At 56.5% G+C, this 18,534-nt stretch overlaps 1 protein-coding gene across 3 annotated transcripts in view; it reads right to left on the bottom strand.

Annotated features, from left to right (window-relative positions):
- The window catches only part of Crtc1 (CREB regulated transcription coactivator 1), a 60,260-nt gene extending 43,595 nt beyond the window's left edge, over positions 1-16,665 (bottom strand). For 2 of the 3 annotated variants that reach the window (XM_052752648.1, XM_052752649.1), the window contains exon 1: positions 16,513-16,665. In XM_052752648.1, the coding sequence (XP_052608608.1) occupies positions 16,513-16,638 (126 nt within the window). In that variant the 5' untranslated portion in view covers positions 16,639-16,665. The remainder of the gene's footprint in view (positions 1-16,512) is intronic. The other variant, XM_052752651.1, reaches the window with a different exon arrangement.
- Between the last annotated feature and the right edge of the window lie 1,869 nt (positions 16,666-18,534).

The raw sequence follows: 18,534 nt of genomic DNA, 5'->3' as shown, positions 1-18,534 counted from the left end.
TTTTTTAACCACACCAGTAGGTTTCTGTTCTATTTAAAATAAAGTCAACTTGCTTAGAACTCCACATATAAAATACAAAACCACAGTATGACCCAGCACTCCATTCACAGGGACAGGCCCCAGTGAGAGGGAGAAGACATGCAAACACATATTCGTGGTAGCAAGGCAAACAGGGGCAAAGAGAAAAAACCCAGTTTCCAGCAGCAATGTGTGACTAGGAACAGACTGGGGTGTGGGAATATTGCTCAGTCCTGAAAAGGGATGAGGCTCTAACACACCACAAGGACTGACCTTGAAAACATGCCACTGCGTGTCAGAAGACAAAGAATAAGACCACATCATGTGTGAGCCCAAGGATGCAAAACATGGACTCAAACCCACAGAGCAGGGCAGCAGGCCAGGGGCTGCCATGGGCGGGAGGGGGACCGGGCTAATGGTGAAAAGCTCTCCTTTTAGAGGCATGGATGGTTCTAGAACTAGGTGTAAGTGAAGTTACACTGCAGGATAAATGCATTCAATGCCACAGAAACAGGCTAGGGAGGCTTTATCGAAATTAGGAAATAGGAAAGTGGGATTCAAACCCAGCCCTGCCCCGGGGCTGATGAAACCAAATGTCTACTACAATGAGAGCTGGAGGTACGACTCATATGGGCGGTGAGGGGCTGGGGGCGTGGTCAGGGTGGAGCCCCGCCTAGAATCCCCAGTGAGGGGCTGGGGGCGTGGCTCAGGGGTGGAGCCCCGCCTAGAATCCCCAGTGAGGGGCTGGGGGCGTGGCTCAGGGTGGAGCCCCGCCTAGAATCCCCAGTGAGGGGCTGGGGGCGTGGTCAGGGTGGAGCCCCGCCTAGAATCCCCAGTGAGGGGCTGGGGGCGTGGCTCAAGGTGGAGCCCCGCCTAGAATCCCCAGTGAGGGGCTGGGGGCGTGGTCAGGGTGGAGCCCCCCCCCCCCCCCCCCCCCCCCCCCCCGCCTAGAATCCCCAGTGAGGGCCTGGGGGCGTGGCTCAAGGTGGAGCCCCGCCTAGAATCCCCCAGTGAGGGGCTGGGGGCGTGGCTCAGGGGTGGAGCCCCCCCCAGGGTCCCCAGTGAGGGGCTGGGGGCGTGGCTCAGGGTGGAGCCCCGCCTAGAATCCCCAGTGAGGGGCTGGGGGCGTGGCTCAGGGTGGAGCCCCGCCTAGAATCCCCAGTGAGGGGCTGGGGGCGTGGCTCAGGGGTGGCGCCCCGCCTAGAATCCCCAGTGAGGGGCTGGGGGCGTGGTCAGGGGTGGAGCCCCGCCTAGAATCCCCAGTGAGGGGCTGGGGGCGTGGCTCAGGGGTGGAGCCCTGCCTAGAATCCCCAGTGAGGGGCTGGGGGCGTGGTCAGGGGTGGAGCCCCGCCTAGAATCCCCAGTGAGGGCCTGGGGGCGTGGCTCAGGGTGGAGCCCTGCCTAGAATCCCCCAGTGAGGGCCTGGGGGCGTGGCTCAGGGTGGAGCCCCGCCTAGAATCTCCCAGTGAGGGGCTGGGGGCGTGGCTCAGGGGTGGAGCCCCGCCTAGAATCCCCAGTGAGGGGCTGGGGGCGTGGCTCAGGGGTGGAGCCCCCCGCCTAGAATCCCCAGTGAAGGGCTGGGGGCGTGGCTCAGGGGTGGAGCCCCTGCCTAGAATCCCCAGTGAGGGGCTGGGGGCGTGGCTCAGGGGTGGAGCCACGCCTAGAATCCCCAGTGAGGGGCTGGGGGCGTGGCTCAGGGGTGGAGCCCCTGCCTAGAATCCCCCAGTGAGGGACTGGGGGCGTGGCTCAGGGGTGGAGCCCCGTCTAGAATCCCCAGTGAGGGGCTGGGGGCGTGGCTCAGGGGTGGAGCCCCGCCTAGAATCCCCAGTGAGGGGCTGGGGGCGTGGCTCAGGGGTGGAGCCACGCCTAGAATCCCCAGTGAGGGGCTGGGGGCGTGGCTCAGGGGTGGAGCCCCGCCTAGAATCCCCAGTGAGGGGCTGGGGGCGTGGTCAGGGTGGAGCCCCGCCTAGAATCCCCAGTGAGGGGCTGGGGGCGTGGCTCAGGGGTGGAGCCCCTGCCTAAAATGTCTGAGGCCCTCTTAAGTAGGTCCTGATGTTGTGAGGGTGACCAGGGGAGCCTGACTTGCCTACCCCAGCACCATTTAACTGGAAAGCCACCACAGTCCCATGTCTCACGGAAGAGGGCCATGTACTGGTGACAGGGTCACTTAGCCACCAAACGTTTCCTCCAGGTGATTGAGAATTTCTGGAATTTTCTAGCCCACTTCCAAAGAGTCATGATGGAAACATCCCCTTAGTCCAGGGTGTGATGGGCCCACCTAGGCACCGCAGTCTGCCAGGAGAAGCAAAGTGAGGGGTGCTCCCCAGATTTACAAACTGGGATCCCACTTGTTACATTTTTTAATATTTATTGATGTGTATGTGTGTGCTTGCATCCATGTGACATGGCATGTATGTGGTGGCCAGAGGACAACCCGTGGGTCACTTCTCTCCTCCACCATGTGGGTCCTGGGGATCAAACTCATGTCATGGTCTTCTGGGAATGGAAGCGATGGTCTCCCTGTGCCCTGGGCTGTCACAGCTGAGGTGACCCAGCAGTGGCAGGCTCAGATCAGCTCTAGCCAGAGCCAAGGCCCAGAGGGATACAACCCCCACCCAGAGACATCTCTAGCTCTGCCTCACGGGCTGGCCATTTGGGACAGGACGGCAAGAGTGAGGGCTAGCATGTGGGGCAGGGGTCACCCCAGCAGCAAGGGCCAAGGAGATGGCACCCGCAGAGGCTCTGGGGAGGGTCCAGGTCAGAGCCAGGCCTGACCAAGGGATTTTTCAGGAGCTGGGGATGCCTGCCACCAAACTGTCACCAATCTCTGGAACCAAAGGTAGAGAACTGACTCCACCTGACCACCACAGCACAGTGCCTCCTGCACGGACTGAAGTCAGCGTGGCAGGGCCGTGGGCCTGTCAGCGTGGCAGGGCCGTGGGCCTGTCTGGAGCCCCATGGAGGGAGCAGTTTGCATGTCCGGGGTCTCCTGTGCGCCCTGCAGCAGCCTCCTTCATTCTTCAGGCCAGTCAGGGAGTGGAGGAACACAGAGCCCCCAGCAGGGAACAGAGCAAGCTGCAACGGGCAGTGCAGGGCAGTGGGCAGTGCAGGGCAGTGGGCAGGGCAGGGCAGGGCAGCGGGCAGGGCAGGGCAGGGCAGCAGGCAGGGCAGGGCAGTGCAGGGCAGCAGGCAGTGCAGGGCAGCGGGCAGGGCAGGGCAGTGGGCAGGGCAGCGGGCAGGGCAGTGCAGGGCAGCAGGCAGTACAGGGCAGCGGGCAGGGCAGCGGGCAGTGCAGGGCAGCGGGCAGGGCAGGGCAGCAGGCAGTGCAGGGCAGTGGGCAGGGCAGCGGGCAGGGCAGTGCAGGGCAGCAGGCAGGGCAGCAGGCAGGGCAGGGCAGGGCAGAGGGCAGGGCAGGGCAGGGCAGGGCAGAGGGCAGGGCAGGGCAGCGGGCAGGGCAGCGGGCAGAGCAGCGGGCAGGGCAGGGCAGCAGGCAGTACAGGGCAGTGGGCAGGGCAGCGGGCAGTGCAGGGCAGCGGGCAGGGCAGGGCAGCGGGCAGTACAGGGCAGTGGGCAGGGCAGCGGGCAGGGCAGTGCAGGGCAGCGGGCAGGGCAGGGCAGCAGGCAGTGCAGGTGGAAGACTGCTCCTAAGGAGCTAAAGAGAGACACACAGGAAACAGCCTGAGCAAATGGCCTGGGGTCACAAGGCCAGTGTGCTGGTGGGGGGCCAGGCCACTGTGAGCAAGGAGGGGGTGGCAGTCTGTGCCGGACCTCCGAGCCATAGAGGCTCACCAGGAAGCCTTGGCCAGGCCTCGGCAGGGACAGAGTCGGTAAAATGTGGACAAATGCGAGGTTCCCAGGCACGAGGATGCCTGCCCAGGGTAGAAGGGTATGGGGACCCATCTTTCCCAGGGAAGCAGGCTCCATGTGCCCCAGTCCCTCTCAGTCCCTCTCACCCCACACAGGAAAACCTCCCTGTCCACACCCAGGCCCTAAGCTGGGCCCGAAGGCCCTGGACTACCCTGTTCTGCCCTGCCTGTTCTCTGCCCAGCAGACCGAACCTGTGACGCCTGGCCATCCCCACAGCCTGAGGAGTGAGTGTCAGCACGGCTGGTGGTACATCTCTTTATGTTTTAAGTGTCACAGACAACTGATTCCCACTTACCCTCGGAGCTCTACATGTGTGGCCTGACCCTGTTTGTAGAATATTATTCCAAGGTGTGTTACTTTGTTTATGTTCTGGAACATTTGTTTAATGATGCAAAGATGTGTTTGATGAAATAAAAGTCACCTGCGGTCAGGAGGCTGCGTCAGCATAGCTGACAGGAAGTGGTGGGGAGGAGCCAGGTGGAACGGGTTTTTAAGGAGGGGTGAGGAGAAGTTGGGGGGGGGGGGCGCGGTACACAGCCAGCTACATAGTAAGAGTAAGATTTACAAAAGTAAGAGAGCAGGAAAAGCCCACAGGCAAAAGGTAGACGGGATAAATTAAGTAAAGCTGGCTAGAAATAAGCCAAGCTAAGGCCAGGCGTTCATAATTAAGAATAAGCCTCCATATGCGATTTATTTGGGAGCTGGGGGTGGTCCCCCAAAAAGAACAGAAACAACATGACCCCAGCAAATAAACATTTAAAAAAAATTAAGGGCATGGTGGTGTGAATCTTTAATTCCAGTACTTGGGAGGCAGAGGCAGGCAGATCTGAGTTTGAGACCATATGGTCTACACAGACCAGCGGTTCTCAACCTTCCTGATGCTGTGACCCTTTAATACAGTTCCTCATGTTGTGGTGACCCCCAACCATAAAGTTATTTTTGTTGCTACTTCATAACTGTAATTTTGCTACTGTTACAAATCATAAATGTCTGTGTTCTGACAGTCTTAGGTGACCCCCTGTAAAAGGGTTGTTCGACCCCAAAGGGGTCACAACTCACATGTTGAGAACTACTGACGGGGTTCCAGGCCAGCCAAAGTTACACAGGGAGGCCACGTATTAAAAAAATAAAATAAAAACCAGTCAATGTTGAACCAACAGGATAGAATACTCCAGAAACCAGCCCTTGTGGGAACGGTCACATGACTACTGACACTGGTACCAAGACATTGGGTGGGAAAGTGCAGCCTCTGTACAAAGGGCTCTGGGAAAACCACATTTTCACAGAGACAGGAATCTGGACAGCTCAGAATCCACACTCAAAGACCCGAGGTAGAAGCCGGAACCAAGCCCAGCTCTGTCTCAGAAACCACAGACCTATGAGGCAGGCGGCCTGGAACGCAGGAGCCATGCAGGCTTGGCGGCCATTTCTTGGATACGACGCCAGGCCCAAGCAGAGGACGGGAACAAACAAAACAACAACCAAGAGCTAAAACATCCAGGCACCAACAGGCGCCGTGGACAGGTGAGAGGCATGCTCCTACAGAACCGCCTGCAGAGGTCCTCTGATTAGAATTAACCCACAGAGCCACGGGTGCCTTGGGCAAGCAGGGGGAGCAGGGAGGACCTGGGACCCTCTCAAACTCGTGGTGCGAGAGTGCCACAGCAGACCATCTCAGCACGGGATGTGCTGGAGCAGGCCAGTGACGTGGGCTGAAGCAAGAGGATTGTCCCAAGTTCCAGGCCAGCCTGGGCTACAGAGCTGAGACCCTGTCTCACGGAGCTGACTCCAGCAGCTAAGACACTCCGGGGTCTAAGGTCAGCATTGGCTACACAGACCCTGCCTCAAAACAAACAAAAACCGGACTGGAGAGGTTAAGAGCACTGGCTGCTCTTCCAGAGGTCCTGAGTTCAATTCCCAGCAACCACATGGTGGCTCACAACCATCTGTAATGAGATCTGGTGCCCTCTTCTGGCCTGCAGGGACACATGCAAACAGAACACTGTATACAGAAAATAAATAAATCTTAAAAAAAAAAAAAAAAAAAAAAAAAAAAAAACTGAACTGCGGGGTCTGCTCAGTGGACAGGGCCCTAACCTCTGCAAGAAGTGCAGCTTCTGTGTCCATTTCCAGCCCTTCACAGAGAGGAAACTGAGGCCCAGATGGGAATGAGACCTCCCCGTCCAGTGGGGCTGGAGGACTACTTAGTAGGCTATATGCCTGGGGTGGGGTGGTGGCAGAACTGAGTGTGCCCGTCAGGCCGTTCCACAGTATGCATCTATTTGCAAGGTTACCACTTGGCCTAGAAGTCATCCAAGTCACCACGGGCCACCTCTACTGCTTGTCACCACAGCCACCTACCACAACCCTGAGAACAGCTCAGGTGTCCCTGAGCTACAGACCTCCAACCATGGGTGACAGGACCTCTCTCACTAGAAAAGCCCGAATCTGTACCCAACAGGAAACACTCTTTCAGGGTTACCAGCAGCCCCTAGTGAATACACACTGCATATCCACTGCGCGCCTGCTGAATACACCACACACCTGCTGAATTTCGTCTGGATACCGTGCACCTGCTGAGTGTCCCCAGATGCCTGCCAGCAGCACAGTGTGTCGCAGCCAGCTGCTGAGATGCACTGGCACTGAACTCTTCTCCCCTCATGATGGTGGACAGAGGCCATGCAACCCAGTCTGACCTCTCCAAAGAGGGTGCAGAGCTGAACAGCGCAGAAGGCAGTCCACCAAGCCTACAGCTAATGCTGCACACACCCTCTTCCCAGGAGGACCAGGCTGGCCACACCTCATTTCCTCTTAGCAATCCTACTGTTGACTCTGCATCTGTGGCCCATAAGGCTCACAGTGGCTTCCTCATTTGTCCAGCAAGGGCCACAGGGCCACACCTGGCTGGCACCCATCCAGCAAGGGATACACAGTCAGAGCTGGCTGAGACAGGCACCTAAACAGGCTGCGCTAGATGGGCAGTACAAGAGGAGTGACCGGCAGCTGTCCCCAGCCACAGCTGTCCATAAGCTCCAGGACAGACCCCACACACAGAGCTGCCGGGAACCCACTGACCCATCACTGCCATGGCACCCTTTCCTGCTACTAGGGAACACCCGGGAAAGACATCCCCTGAGAAGTGTCCTAGAGAGCTTCACATCCAGCATGGATGGAGGCAGATGTGAGGATGTGTAGGTTCTAAACACCATGGCTCACAACAAATGAGTATGTGATGGGGGCAATGTCCTATGTTGGAAGGCCAGGAACACTAGCATGAGGCTCAGGTTAGAAGCCACACGACACCTCACCTGAGCAACACAGTTGTGTGCAGGGTTCCTCCCTGGGGGCTACCATCAACACAGGAGCACCTGAAACTCCACGCCAGCCACCCTCACACTGCCTTTTTTCTGCAGTCTTCCGTGGCTCCTGTTACCTAACCCCTGCCTACTTCCCCCCCAGTCACTCTCAGCAGTCCCTACTCCGAAAGCCATTTCCTCTGGACATGGGTTCTGGCACACTGGCCCACCTTGCTGCAGCCTGATGGCTGGCATGCTCCCAAACTGCATGATATGATAGAAATCACTTGGGCTACTGACTGGATCAGCCTGGCTTGCCCAACTCATGCTCTGCGACATGAGCTCTTGGGGTCTCATTCTCCCCTCTCGACTCGGGTGTTATCGGCAGCCCAGCACTGGCTGTGACATGCGTCTGGGTCTCATGTAGTCATAGCCTCTGCCCACCCTGTAGACACACACCCCAGACACTCAGGGCCAGACCTTCTCTCTCCAGTTGTGACTGCATAACACCTTTGAGGCAGGCTTAGCTTTGGGTGAGCTCTCCCTGGAATAGCCAGTGGGGGTCTGCCATGCTGCCAAGGCTAGCCTGGAACCCACAATCCCCCTGCCTCAGCCTCAATAATGAGTTGGGCAGGGGTGCACTGATGGTTGCTTGGTTAGTCTCAATATGTAACCAAAGCTGAGCTCAAAGTTGCATCAATCTTCTGGCCTCTACTTCCTGCATGCTGGGATTGCAGCTATGAATCACTACACTTGGTGCTGGGTTTGGTCTGTGTGCTGCATACATGTATGTTCATCGGCACATGGAGGCCACAGGTCGATGCCCAGTGTTTCCTCAATTGCTCCCATCTTGTTTCTCTTGAGATGAACTCCCAGTAAACCACAGCTCACTGGCTGGGCAGCACCAGGGATCCTCCCATCTCTGCCACCCTGTGCTGGGGTCACAGATGTTCGGCATGGACCCAGCTTCCTCTGCGGATTCTGTGATCAATCTTGGGTCTTTAATCTTACACGCTAGCACTTCACCAATGAAACCACCTCCCCAGCTCTCGGTCTCCCACAGTCTGGGCCGACTCAGACTTCATAAGGAGCCAGGATGGACGTCTTGATCTCCCTGCCTCCCCTTCCCAAGGGCAGGGATGGCAGTGTGCCCTCCGAGTGACTGGCGGCTGTGGCACTTCCTCAGCAGGCACCAGGTCTCTCTATCTCCCTGGCTGCACCCCACCTCTATGTCCACATGAGATCAAGCTGAAACCAGAAAGCCACTGGCACAGATAGTAACTCACCCAGCATAACCCGGTTAAGTCCAACGAGCCCCAGACAAGGGATCAGAGGGACCATGATTGGGAACCATGAGATGCCAAGGCAGGAGTCAAGGTATGTACTGCACCTTGACCCTGGGGAGTTAGGATAGGGAAAGACACTACCCCTGGCCCCCAGAGCTGACACAGAGAGTCCTTGCCTGGTGCATTGCAACTGTCCCAGGGCCACCAGCCAGTTGCTCCCCAGCAGAGGGTTCAACTCCCTTTTCCACTTGGGTGAGCCGGGCCCAGGTCTCGTGTCAGTGCCCACACCACTGCATGCCCCACCTCCAAACACCCACAGCTGGTCACAGCGCCCACACCACTGCATGCCCCACCTCCAAACACCCACAGCTGGTCACAGCGCCCACACCACTGCATGCCCCACCTCCAAACACCGACAGCTGGTCACAGCGCCCACACCACTGCATGCCCCACCTCCAAACACCCACAGCTGGTCACAGCGCCCACACCACTGCATGCCCCACCTCCAAACACCCACAGCTGGTCACAGCGCCCACACCACCACATGCCCCACAAAACAGAAACGCAGGGGTGGTGGTGTGGCTCCATTGCAGAGCCCTGCAGCACACAGGGGCCCCATGTTCCATCACCAGCACTGCCTGCAGGACCACCCAGTGTCACCTGCTGACTGCGGCATGAACCAGGGTCATGAACCCTGGACCAGGGTCAGCCCTCTGAGAGCCTCCTGCGCTGGGCCACCTGCTGGACTAACCCAGGCACACATTCTGTGCAACCAACAGAGGACATGGTCTGTGGAAATATGAGGTGCAGGCCAAGCTCCATGTCATGGTGTCATGGCCAGCACCAGAACTGAGACAAGGAATGAATGGCTGCAAACGCAGGCTCTGCCGCCTGGGACAGGAGCAACACAGACCTGGATTTGGAAACCAAGTCAACAGAAGAAATTGCCCTGCTGAACCACCCTTAGCCTCTCATTAGGGGATCCTAGGCAGGGCTCCACCCTGACCACGCCCCCAGCCCCTCACTGGGGATTCTAGGCAGAGGCTCCACCCCTGACCACGCCCCCAGCCCCTCACTGGGGATCCTAGGCAGGGCTCCACCCCTGACCACGCCCCCAGCCCCTCACTGGGGATTCTAGGCAGGGCTCCACCCATGAGCCACGCCCCCAGCCCCTCACTGGGGATTCTAGACAAGGGCTCCACCCCTGAGCCACGCCCCCAGCCCCTCACTGGGGATTCTAGGCGGGGCTCCACCCCTGAGCCACGCCCCCAGCCCCTCACTGGGGATTCTAGACAAGGGCTCCACCCCTGAGCCACGCCCCCAGCCCCTCACTGGGGATTCTAGGCGGGGCTCCACCCTGAGCCACGCCCCCAGCCCCTCACTGGGGATTCTAGGCGGGGCTCCACCCTGAGCCACGCCCCCAGCCCCTCACTGGGGATTCTAGGCGGGGCTCCACCCTGAGCCACGCCCCCAGCCCCTCACTGGGGATTCTAGGCGGGGCTCCACCCTGACCACGCCCCCAGCCCCTCACTGGGGACTCTGAGCCAAGCTACCTTTTGCTTGTTTGCTTTGACACATGGTCTGGCCACAGTCCATAACCAGCTTTACTTTTTTCTGTTTATTTCTTTGTGCTGTATGTTTGGGGAGGGGTGTGTGAATGCCATTGTGTGTGTGTGTGTGTGTGTGTGTGTGTGTGTGTGTGTGTGTGTAAGGGAAAGAAACAACTTGCAGGAGTTCGTGTTTTCTTTCTACCATGTGCTGGCTATAATTTCTATCAACCAACGGAAACCAGAGTCATTTTGGAAAAGGGAACCTCAACTGAGAAAATGACCCACTAGATTCAGCCTGTGGTGCGTTTTCTTGATTGATGATTGATGTGGCAGGGCCCAGCTCGCTGTGCACAGCGCCACCCCTGGGCAGGTGGTCCTGGGTGCTGTGTGAAAACAGGCTGAACAAGCCATGAACAAGCCAGTAAGCAGCACTCCCCCATGGCCTCTGCATCAGCTCCTGCCCCCAGGTTCCTGCCCCCTCTCCTTTAATGGGGGGGGTGAGTTTTAAAATGGAATAATTCCCTGCCTCCCCAAGTTGATTTTGGTTGTGGTGTCTTACTACAATAGAAACCCTAAGACATGAGCCAGAGAGAAGGCTCAGAGGTTAAGAGCACTGGCTGCTCTTCCAGAGGTCCTGAGTTCAATTCCCAGCAACCACATGGTGGCTCACAACCATCTGTAATGAGATCTGGTGCCCTCTTCTGGCCTGCAGGGACACATGCAGGCAGAACACTGTATACATAATAAACAAATAAATCTTTAAAAAGAAAGGAAGGAAGGAAGGAAGGAAGGAAGGAAGGAAGGAAGGAAGGAAGGAAGGAAACCCTAAGACACAACAGGTCGGTCGCAGTACCAAACTCAGGTCATCAGACTTGGCAGCACTTTCCCCACTGGAACATATCACATCACCACCCTCACATTGTCTTTAAATTCCGAGGTCTAGGGCTGGAGAGATGGCTCAGTGGTAAGAGCATTTGCTGTTCTTACAGCACCCACATGGAGGTTCACAACTATCCATAACTCAAGTTCCAAGTGATCTGATTCTGTCTTCTGTCCACTTGGGAGCTAAGCATTCACATGGCGCATATACACACGTAGGCAAACACTGATATACATAAAATTAAATAAATAATAAATAAGTATTTTTTAAGTGACCAAGGGGCCGGGTGTTGTGGCGCACACCTTTAATCCCAGTACTGGGGAGACAGAGGCAGGTGGATCTCTGATGAGTCTGAGGCCAGCCTGGACTACAGAGCGAGTTCTATGCCAGCCAGGGATACGTAGTGAGACCCTGTCTCAAAAACACAAAACACAAAACAAAAGTGAGCAAAGTAGCTTGGAAGATTGGTCAGCGGTAACAGCACTTGCTGAGCGAGCACGAGGCTGAGGTTCAATCCTTGGCCCTCACATAAAAAGCTGGGTACCCCAGCACTTGAGGCAGAGGCAGGCAGATCTCAGAGTTCAAGGCCAGCCTGGTCTACAGAGTGAGTTCCAGGACAGCCAGGGCTACACAGAGAAACCCTGTCTCAAAAAAAAAAAAAAAAAAAGACAAACCAAGCAAACACTGGTCGTACATTCCTGTAACCCCAGAACTTCAGGGAGGGTGGGTGGCTGGGGCTTGCTGCCCAACAGCCAAGTTCTAGGACCAACACCAACAAGAGAGCCAGAGTGAACGGAATGAGACCAAGTGGTGGAGCAGCACACGGATGCCCTGCTCCACCCTGTGCCCACACGCATACACGTACGTGCACACATACGCTATGAAATAATCTTTTTGTACACTGTTAAGATGTGTCTTTGCCAAGGTACCTTCCGATTGGTTTAATAAAAGGCCAATAACCAGGCAGAGGTTAGGTGGGAGGGCCAAACTGAGAGGATGCTGGGAAGAAGGGCGGAGTCACAAGGAGTCGCCAGGAGATTCAGGTTGAAAAAAATACCACCACGTAGTAGATCATAGATAAGAAATATGAATTAATTTAAGTTGTGAGAGCTAGTTAGTAACAAGCCTAAGTTATCAGCAGAGCATTTATAATTAATAATAAGTCTCTGTGTGGTTATTTGAGAGCTGGCTGACAGGACAGAAAAGTCAGCCTACACACACACACACACACACACACACACACACACACACCACCTGATGTCCTGCTCTAACCTGTACCCACATGTACAGGTGTGCACACACACATACACACAAACCCATGGAAGCCTGGACTGCAGCTGACGCTTACTGTCACAGGATTCTGAGGGCAGCCTGGCTATAGAGTGAGACTGTCTCAAAAACTGAAACAAAGGCCAGGTGGTGGCGGTGGTGGCGCACGCCTTTAATCCCAGCACTCGGGAGGAAGAGGCAGGCGGATCTCTGTGAGTTCAAGGCCAGCCTGGTCTACAGAGTGAGTTCCAGGACAGCCAAGGCTACACAGAGAAACTGTGTCTCAAAAAACAAAAACAAAAAAACAAAAAAACAAAAAACAAAACTAAGAAAGTAACAGAGCTGTAAATGACAGGGATGGCTGTCTTCCAGATCCTGGGGGACAAAAGTCTGCCACCACAGTGTCACAGAACCAGTGCCTGCTGGATGCTCCAGGCGGGCGTTCTCCAGGAGGCTGCTGACCACTGCCCTCTCCCTCCCCCTCTCCTCGTTTTCACAGGGCTGCATCTCCACAGCCTGTTTCCTGCAGAGTCTATCTTCTCTATTTTACTTAGACTTTTTGGAGACAGGGTCTCATGTATCTGAGGCTGGCCTTGAACTCCTGACCCTTCCACCTCGGCCTCCTGAGTGCTGGATGAGAAGTGCATGCGACCATACCCAGCCACCTCCTGTTTTTAGAAGGTGCCAGTGACCTCACCAATCCCATCCACAGAGCCCTTTCACCAAGAAAGGTCTCCCTGCCAGGTCCTGGAGCTGAGCAGAGACAGACAGATGGCTTTCACAGGCCACCATCCAGATGCTATGGGGGTGCACCCCACTCCCTGGAGGAGCTTCTAGAGAGGGGGGCAGTAATGAGGGAGTCACTCCTATCCTGACAGCAGTGGGGTATTTCCTCTGCAAAGGTCACAGATGGTAGCCCTGGTAGCTGGCAGCAAAGGAGAAAGTGCCAAAGGGCCAGCGAGATGGCTCAGCAGGTAGGAAGGTGATTGCTGCCAAGCCTGATGAACTAGGTTCAATCTCCAGGACTCACATGACAGAAGGCAAGAACCAATTCCAGCAAGCGGTCCACTGCTCTCTGATCTCCACACGTGTGCCGTGGCACACGCGCACACACACACACACACACACACACACACACACAGTGAATAACAAATGTTCCAGGCCCTATTCTCAGCAAAGCCACCCCTGTCACACATAAAGGCCAGGAAACCCCCACTCAGCCCAGGCAGGCCATCCCGTATTACTGTTTCTGTGGAGACGGGGCCTGGCTGTGCGGTCCAGCTGGCCTCAATACTGGTCTCTAGGCTCCTCATGATTCAGCCTCCACAGCATCTGGGACAACATACGCGTACCACCACACCTAGCTGACAAAGGACATTCTGTGGCCCATGGCCTGTGGCCTAAGATACTCAGTTACACCAGGAACCCAGTGTCCCAAGCCAATGGCTAGCAAGCGGCACCCCACCCCACCCGCCCTCGCCAGCTGCCCGCCTCCTTGCCCGGGCCACCAGCCCCTCTCTGCACGTTCCACACTGGCAGTCTGCAGTGCTCCGCCATCTTCCTAGGTCACAGAGATCAGGACGTGGCACGGATACCTGGGTCCAGGGTGCAGTCCCCAAGGGGCCGAGAGGTGAGGATCCCCACATGTCTAGGACAACAGACAGAGTACTCCAGCACCACCCCACAGAGCACGGGGTAGCAAAGGTGCAGGTACAAGCTGGTGGCCCCAGACGGACAGGAACTACTAAAGGAGCCGGTGAGGCAGGCCAGCAGGCGAAGGAGCTTGCCGCCAAGCCTAACGACCGACTGGGACCCTGGGACCCACGTGGTGGTGGAGAGAAGCAGCTCCCACAAGCTGTGGTCTGACCTCACAGCCATAACTCTCAAAATAAATCAAAATGCAGTTGGTTTTTTTTTTCAAACAATGTTAAATGGGTAAGTTCTGACTTTATGTCTTTTTTCGTGTGTGGATGTGGCTGTGTGTACACGTGTGTACAGACTACAGGCCAGCCTCAGGCAAACTGTTCATCTTTCTTTTTCCTTTTCTTTTTTTTTCAGAGCTGAGGACCGAACCCAGGGCCTTGCGCTTGCTAAGCGAGCGCTCTACCACTGAGCTAAATCCCCAACACCTCGTTTTTCAAGACAGGGTTTCTCTGTGTAGCCCTGGCTGTCCTGGAACTCTCTCGGTAGACCGGGCCGGCTGGTGGGCCCTGACATCGCCTAACTGCCTCCATAGGCTGCCAGTGTGGGCACATGCTTCTGACAGACTGCCGGGGGTCAAAATGCAGTCCTCACACTTCTCTAAGCCACATCCTTAGCACCTTTACCTTTCCTTTAAGATCTGTTCTGCTGTATAGCCTAGGCTGTCTTTGAAAGGTCTCAACGTCACGGCGATCCTCCTGCCTCAACCCCCAGACTGCGGAGAGACAGGCGTGTGCTATCACACCCCACCTGCTGGGTGTATTTTGAACTCGGGCCACTTACGGACATCGCACGCGTAGAGGTCAGAGGACAAGTCTGAGGTCGGTTCTCCCTCAGGCTTGGCGGAAAGCGCCTTTCCCCACCGTGTTAGCTCAAGGAGGGACGAAGCACGGTTCGTGCTGCGTGATGACTGTGAGAACTGGGCGTGGAGGCCAGACGTACAGGTGAAGGCATGTGCTGCCGGAACAAGCGTGACCACAGGGAGGCAAAGCGGCCGAGCTGCGGATGGGGCAGACGCCTGCGGCACGGTGAAACTGCTCGGCAAGATGGTGTGTGGCCGCAGGACTCAACCAGCAAACCATAAGCCAGGGAGTGCCGCAGGTCCCACCAACCACACTTCTCCACTCCACTCCAACCAAGCAAGCTCTTAAACCCTTTCCGGATAGGCATGGTGGCACACAGGGAGTGGAGGCAGGAGCATCAAGCCTTCATCCTCAGCAACTCAGTGAGTTCAGGGCTAGCCTTTGCTACAGAAGACCCTGCCTCAACAGTCTTTTCCATAATCATTCATTCCCAATTCCTGGAAGAAACCAGACTTCCATCGAAACGTCGGCCATGGAACGCTCTGTTCTGTTTACACTGCAAACATTTGACACCAACTGTATGCAGACACCTACTATATGCTGGGAACCAGAAGAGCCTCAGCTGCCCTGAACTGTGAGTGACACAGGGGTGACACACTTTTTATTGGTTCATTCATTCGCCAACCATGACTCTCTCTATGTGCTGAGGGAGAACATGAGTGCCCGCATCACACAGGGGACTGGGTCTTCTCAGAGTGAGAAAAGGGCACATCCCAACACACACTTATCTGTGAGGCCAGTCTCGCAGAAACGAGAAACTGGTTATAAAGTCACCAAAGGCTCCAGCTGACCTGTGTCCCTGGCAGGTCACCTGGGAAGCAGGAAGTGGGTCTCAGAAACCAGGAACATGGGCGTCTGCAACCTAGGCCCAAGAGTGCGCAGAACATGCCACACGGCGAGGTCCCTGCCGCCCACACTAAGCATCATCATGTCCTTGACCCTGGAGGACCGTCCAACACCACACACCTGACGTGGAAGGGTCAGGCACCAGGCCACTCCACTGTGGCCAGGAACCCAGCAGGACCAGCCACCTGAGGCAGTCACACCTTCCATCCTGTCTCAGGGCCAGCTGTTCCCTGTCATGAATGTTCCCCATCACCTGGTCCCCAGCACAGAGGCTGCACAGGAACCAAGCAGCTGCCTCCATGCTGATTCCAAACCTCTGGGGACCCCATGGAGGGCCACTTAGCTATCCAAGAGGAACAACCTCTGCCTCATGGCAGAAGTAGGAATACCCAAGGCGGCCGAGGTGACAAGTTACAGCACCCCCTCCTCAGGTAGCAATGATGAGGTGACCTATCCACTCAGGTAGCACAAAGGGTGACAACTACCTCCTCAGGTAGCAACAGTGGGACCCCTTACTCCCACAAGTAAGCATGAAGGGTAACAACTGTCCCCTCAGGCAGCAATGATGGGGCCACCTGTCCCCGCAGGTAGCAATAAAGGATGACACCTGACCCCTCAGGTAGCAACGATGAAGACGTACGTCCCCCGAGGTAGCAATGATGGAGTCCCTGTCCCATCAGGCAGCAATCAGGGGGGTGACACGTGTCCATTCTGGTAGCTATGAAGAGGCGCACGTCCCCTCAGGTAGCAATGATGGATGACACCTGTCCCCTCAGGTAGCTGCGACGGGACCACCTGTCCAGTCCAAAGAGCAATCTCGCGAGCAGCCGCTCGGCACCGGCTGGCGGCGTGGGGACACCTGCGGCGGCCGCAGCCCCGCCCCCGCGTCTCTCCCTCCTCCCCTCCCTCCTCCCCTCCCCTCCCCCGCGCTCTCACCCGTGCGGCCCGCGTCAGGCTCAGGTCCTTCATGACCTCCTCGAAGGCCGCCGTCTCCTCCGCTTGCTTCTGGTTGTGCAGTGCGATCTTCTCGCTAAATTTCCGCGGATTGTTCGAAGTCGCCATCTTCTCGCCGCCGCCTCCTCCTCCTCCTCCTCCTCCACCTCTTCACCCCCCCCCCACTCGCGGGCGCCACTGCGCAGGCGCCGGCCGGGCCCACGGCTTCAGAGCAATGCGCAGATGCAAACGCGGCCCGGAGCATGGCGCAGGCGCACTGGAGCGGCGCGCGGCGCGGGGGTGAGACGCATGCGCGCACCTAGGCAGCGCGTTGGGAAGCCGGGAGGGACGTGGCTACGCACGCGCACTGAGGCGCGCGCGGTCCGCTGGACGGTAGTCGCCTGGTTGTGGGTCCTGTTCCTCCCCCGAGTGACTTGAGCGGCGGAGGGAGCGGCACGGACACGGGCAGCACTGGTGCATGCATTCACTGGACTCCAGCTGCCACTGAGCAGTTATGGAGCTCCCGCTGTATACCAGGGCACCGGCGTGAACCCGCCGCCGTGGTCCCTGGGCTACTGGGGTACACGGCCGGGCACGGGAGCAGGAGGCCCGAGGTGCAGCTTCTGGGCATAGCCTGGCTCGGCACACAGAAGCCGGGGTCGGTCCCCAGCAACACACACACGCAATTATCATAATAAGGTTTCAGATCTAGAGAAATGTGCCGCACCTTCTAAGAACACCGACACTGCTGGGTGGGATGGCGCAGAATGCTGGAGCCAGGGGATCCGGAGTTCAAACCATCCTTAGCTGCAGAGTGAGTTCGGTCAGCCCGTGACACAGGAGACTCAGAGGTTAAGGGCACCTGCTGCCCTAGTGAAGAACCCGGCTTTGGATCCCAGCACACAGGTGGAGCAGCTCACAAGCCCTTGGTTGGAGAGGGTGGAATATTCCAGATGTCCTGTCCTGGTCTCTACATGCTCGTAAATAGATGCAAAACACTTGCATGGATGCAACACACACACACTCCGGTTCTAGAGCATCCAACGCCCTCTTCTGCCCTCGGCGAGCGCGCGCGCACGTGCACACACACACACACACACACACACACGATGCATAAGTAAAGTTTACTTTTTTTGTTTTGTTTTGTTTTTCGAGACAGGGTTTCTCTGTGTAGCTTTGCGCCTTTCCTGGAACTCACTTGGTAGCCCAGGCTGGCCTCGAACTCACAGAGATCCGCCTGGCTCTGCCTCCCGAGTGCTGGGATTAAAGGCGTGCGCCACCACCGCCCGGCTAAAGTTTACTTTTAACTTAGAAATATTAGAGCTATGCTCCTCTCTGAATGGAGGAGGTGTGGATGGGGGTGGGTAGACAAGAGGTGGGGGGAGGGAACAGGAGGAGAGGAGAGAGGGGATACTGTTCGGTATCTAAAATAAATGAAAAGTTTTAATAAAAAAAAAATTAGATCTAGGGAGATGGCTCCATGGGTACAAGCATGGGAACCTGAGTCTGAATCTCCAGCATACAAATAACAACCAGGCATGGCCATGTGACCTCGGTGTTAGGGAGGTGAACTCAAGTCATTGTAGCTGATAGATGAGATCCATGTTCAGTGGGAGACCCTGCCTCAAAGGAATAGGTAGAGGGGAATGGAGAAAGACATCCAACACCTTCCTCTGGCATATACACAGCAGTAAGTCATGGAAGCTGGGCATAGGGATACACATGTCATCAGAACACATAGGAGGCTGAGGCAGGAGGATCAGGAGTTCAAAGTCATCCTTGGCTACAATAGAGAATTCAAGGCCAGCCTGAGAGACTGTCTCGAAAGACAAAAGAAGTAAAAAGAAAAAGAGCAGGGCAGTGGTGCACGCCTTTAATCCCAGCACTCAGGAGGCAGAGGCAGGCAGATCTCTGTGAGTTCGAGGCCAGCCTGGTCTACAGAGTAAGTTCCAGGACAGGCTCCAAAGCTACACAGAGAAACCCTGTCTCGAAGAAGAAAAAAAAAAAAAGAGAGAAGAAAGAAAG

Source organism: Peromyscus californicus, unplaced genomic scaffold (genome assembly GCF_007827085.1).
Source record: "Peromyscus californicus insignis strain IS unplaced genomic scaffold, ASM782708v3 Scaffold_23__1_contigs__length_62951481, whole genome shotgun sequence".
Lineage (NCBI taxonomy): Eukaryota > Metazoa > Chordata > Mammalia > Rodentia > Cricetidae > Peromyscus > Peromyscus californicus.
This window is presented reverse-complemented; position numbering and strand designations above follow the sequence as displayed.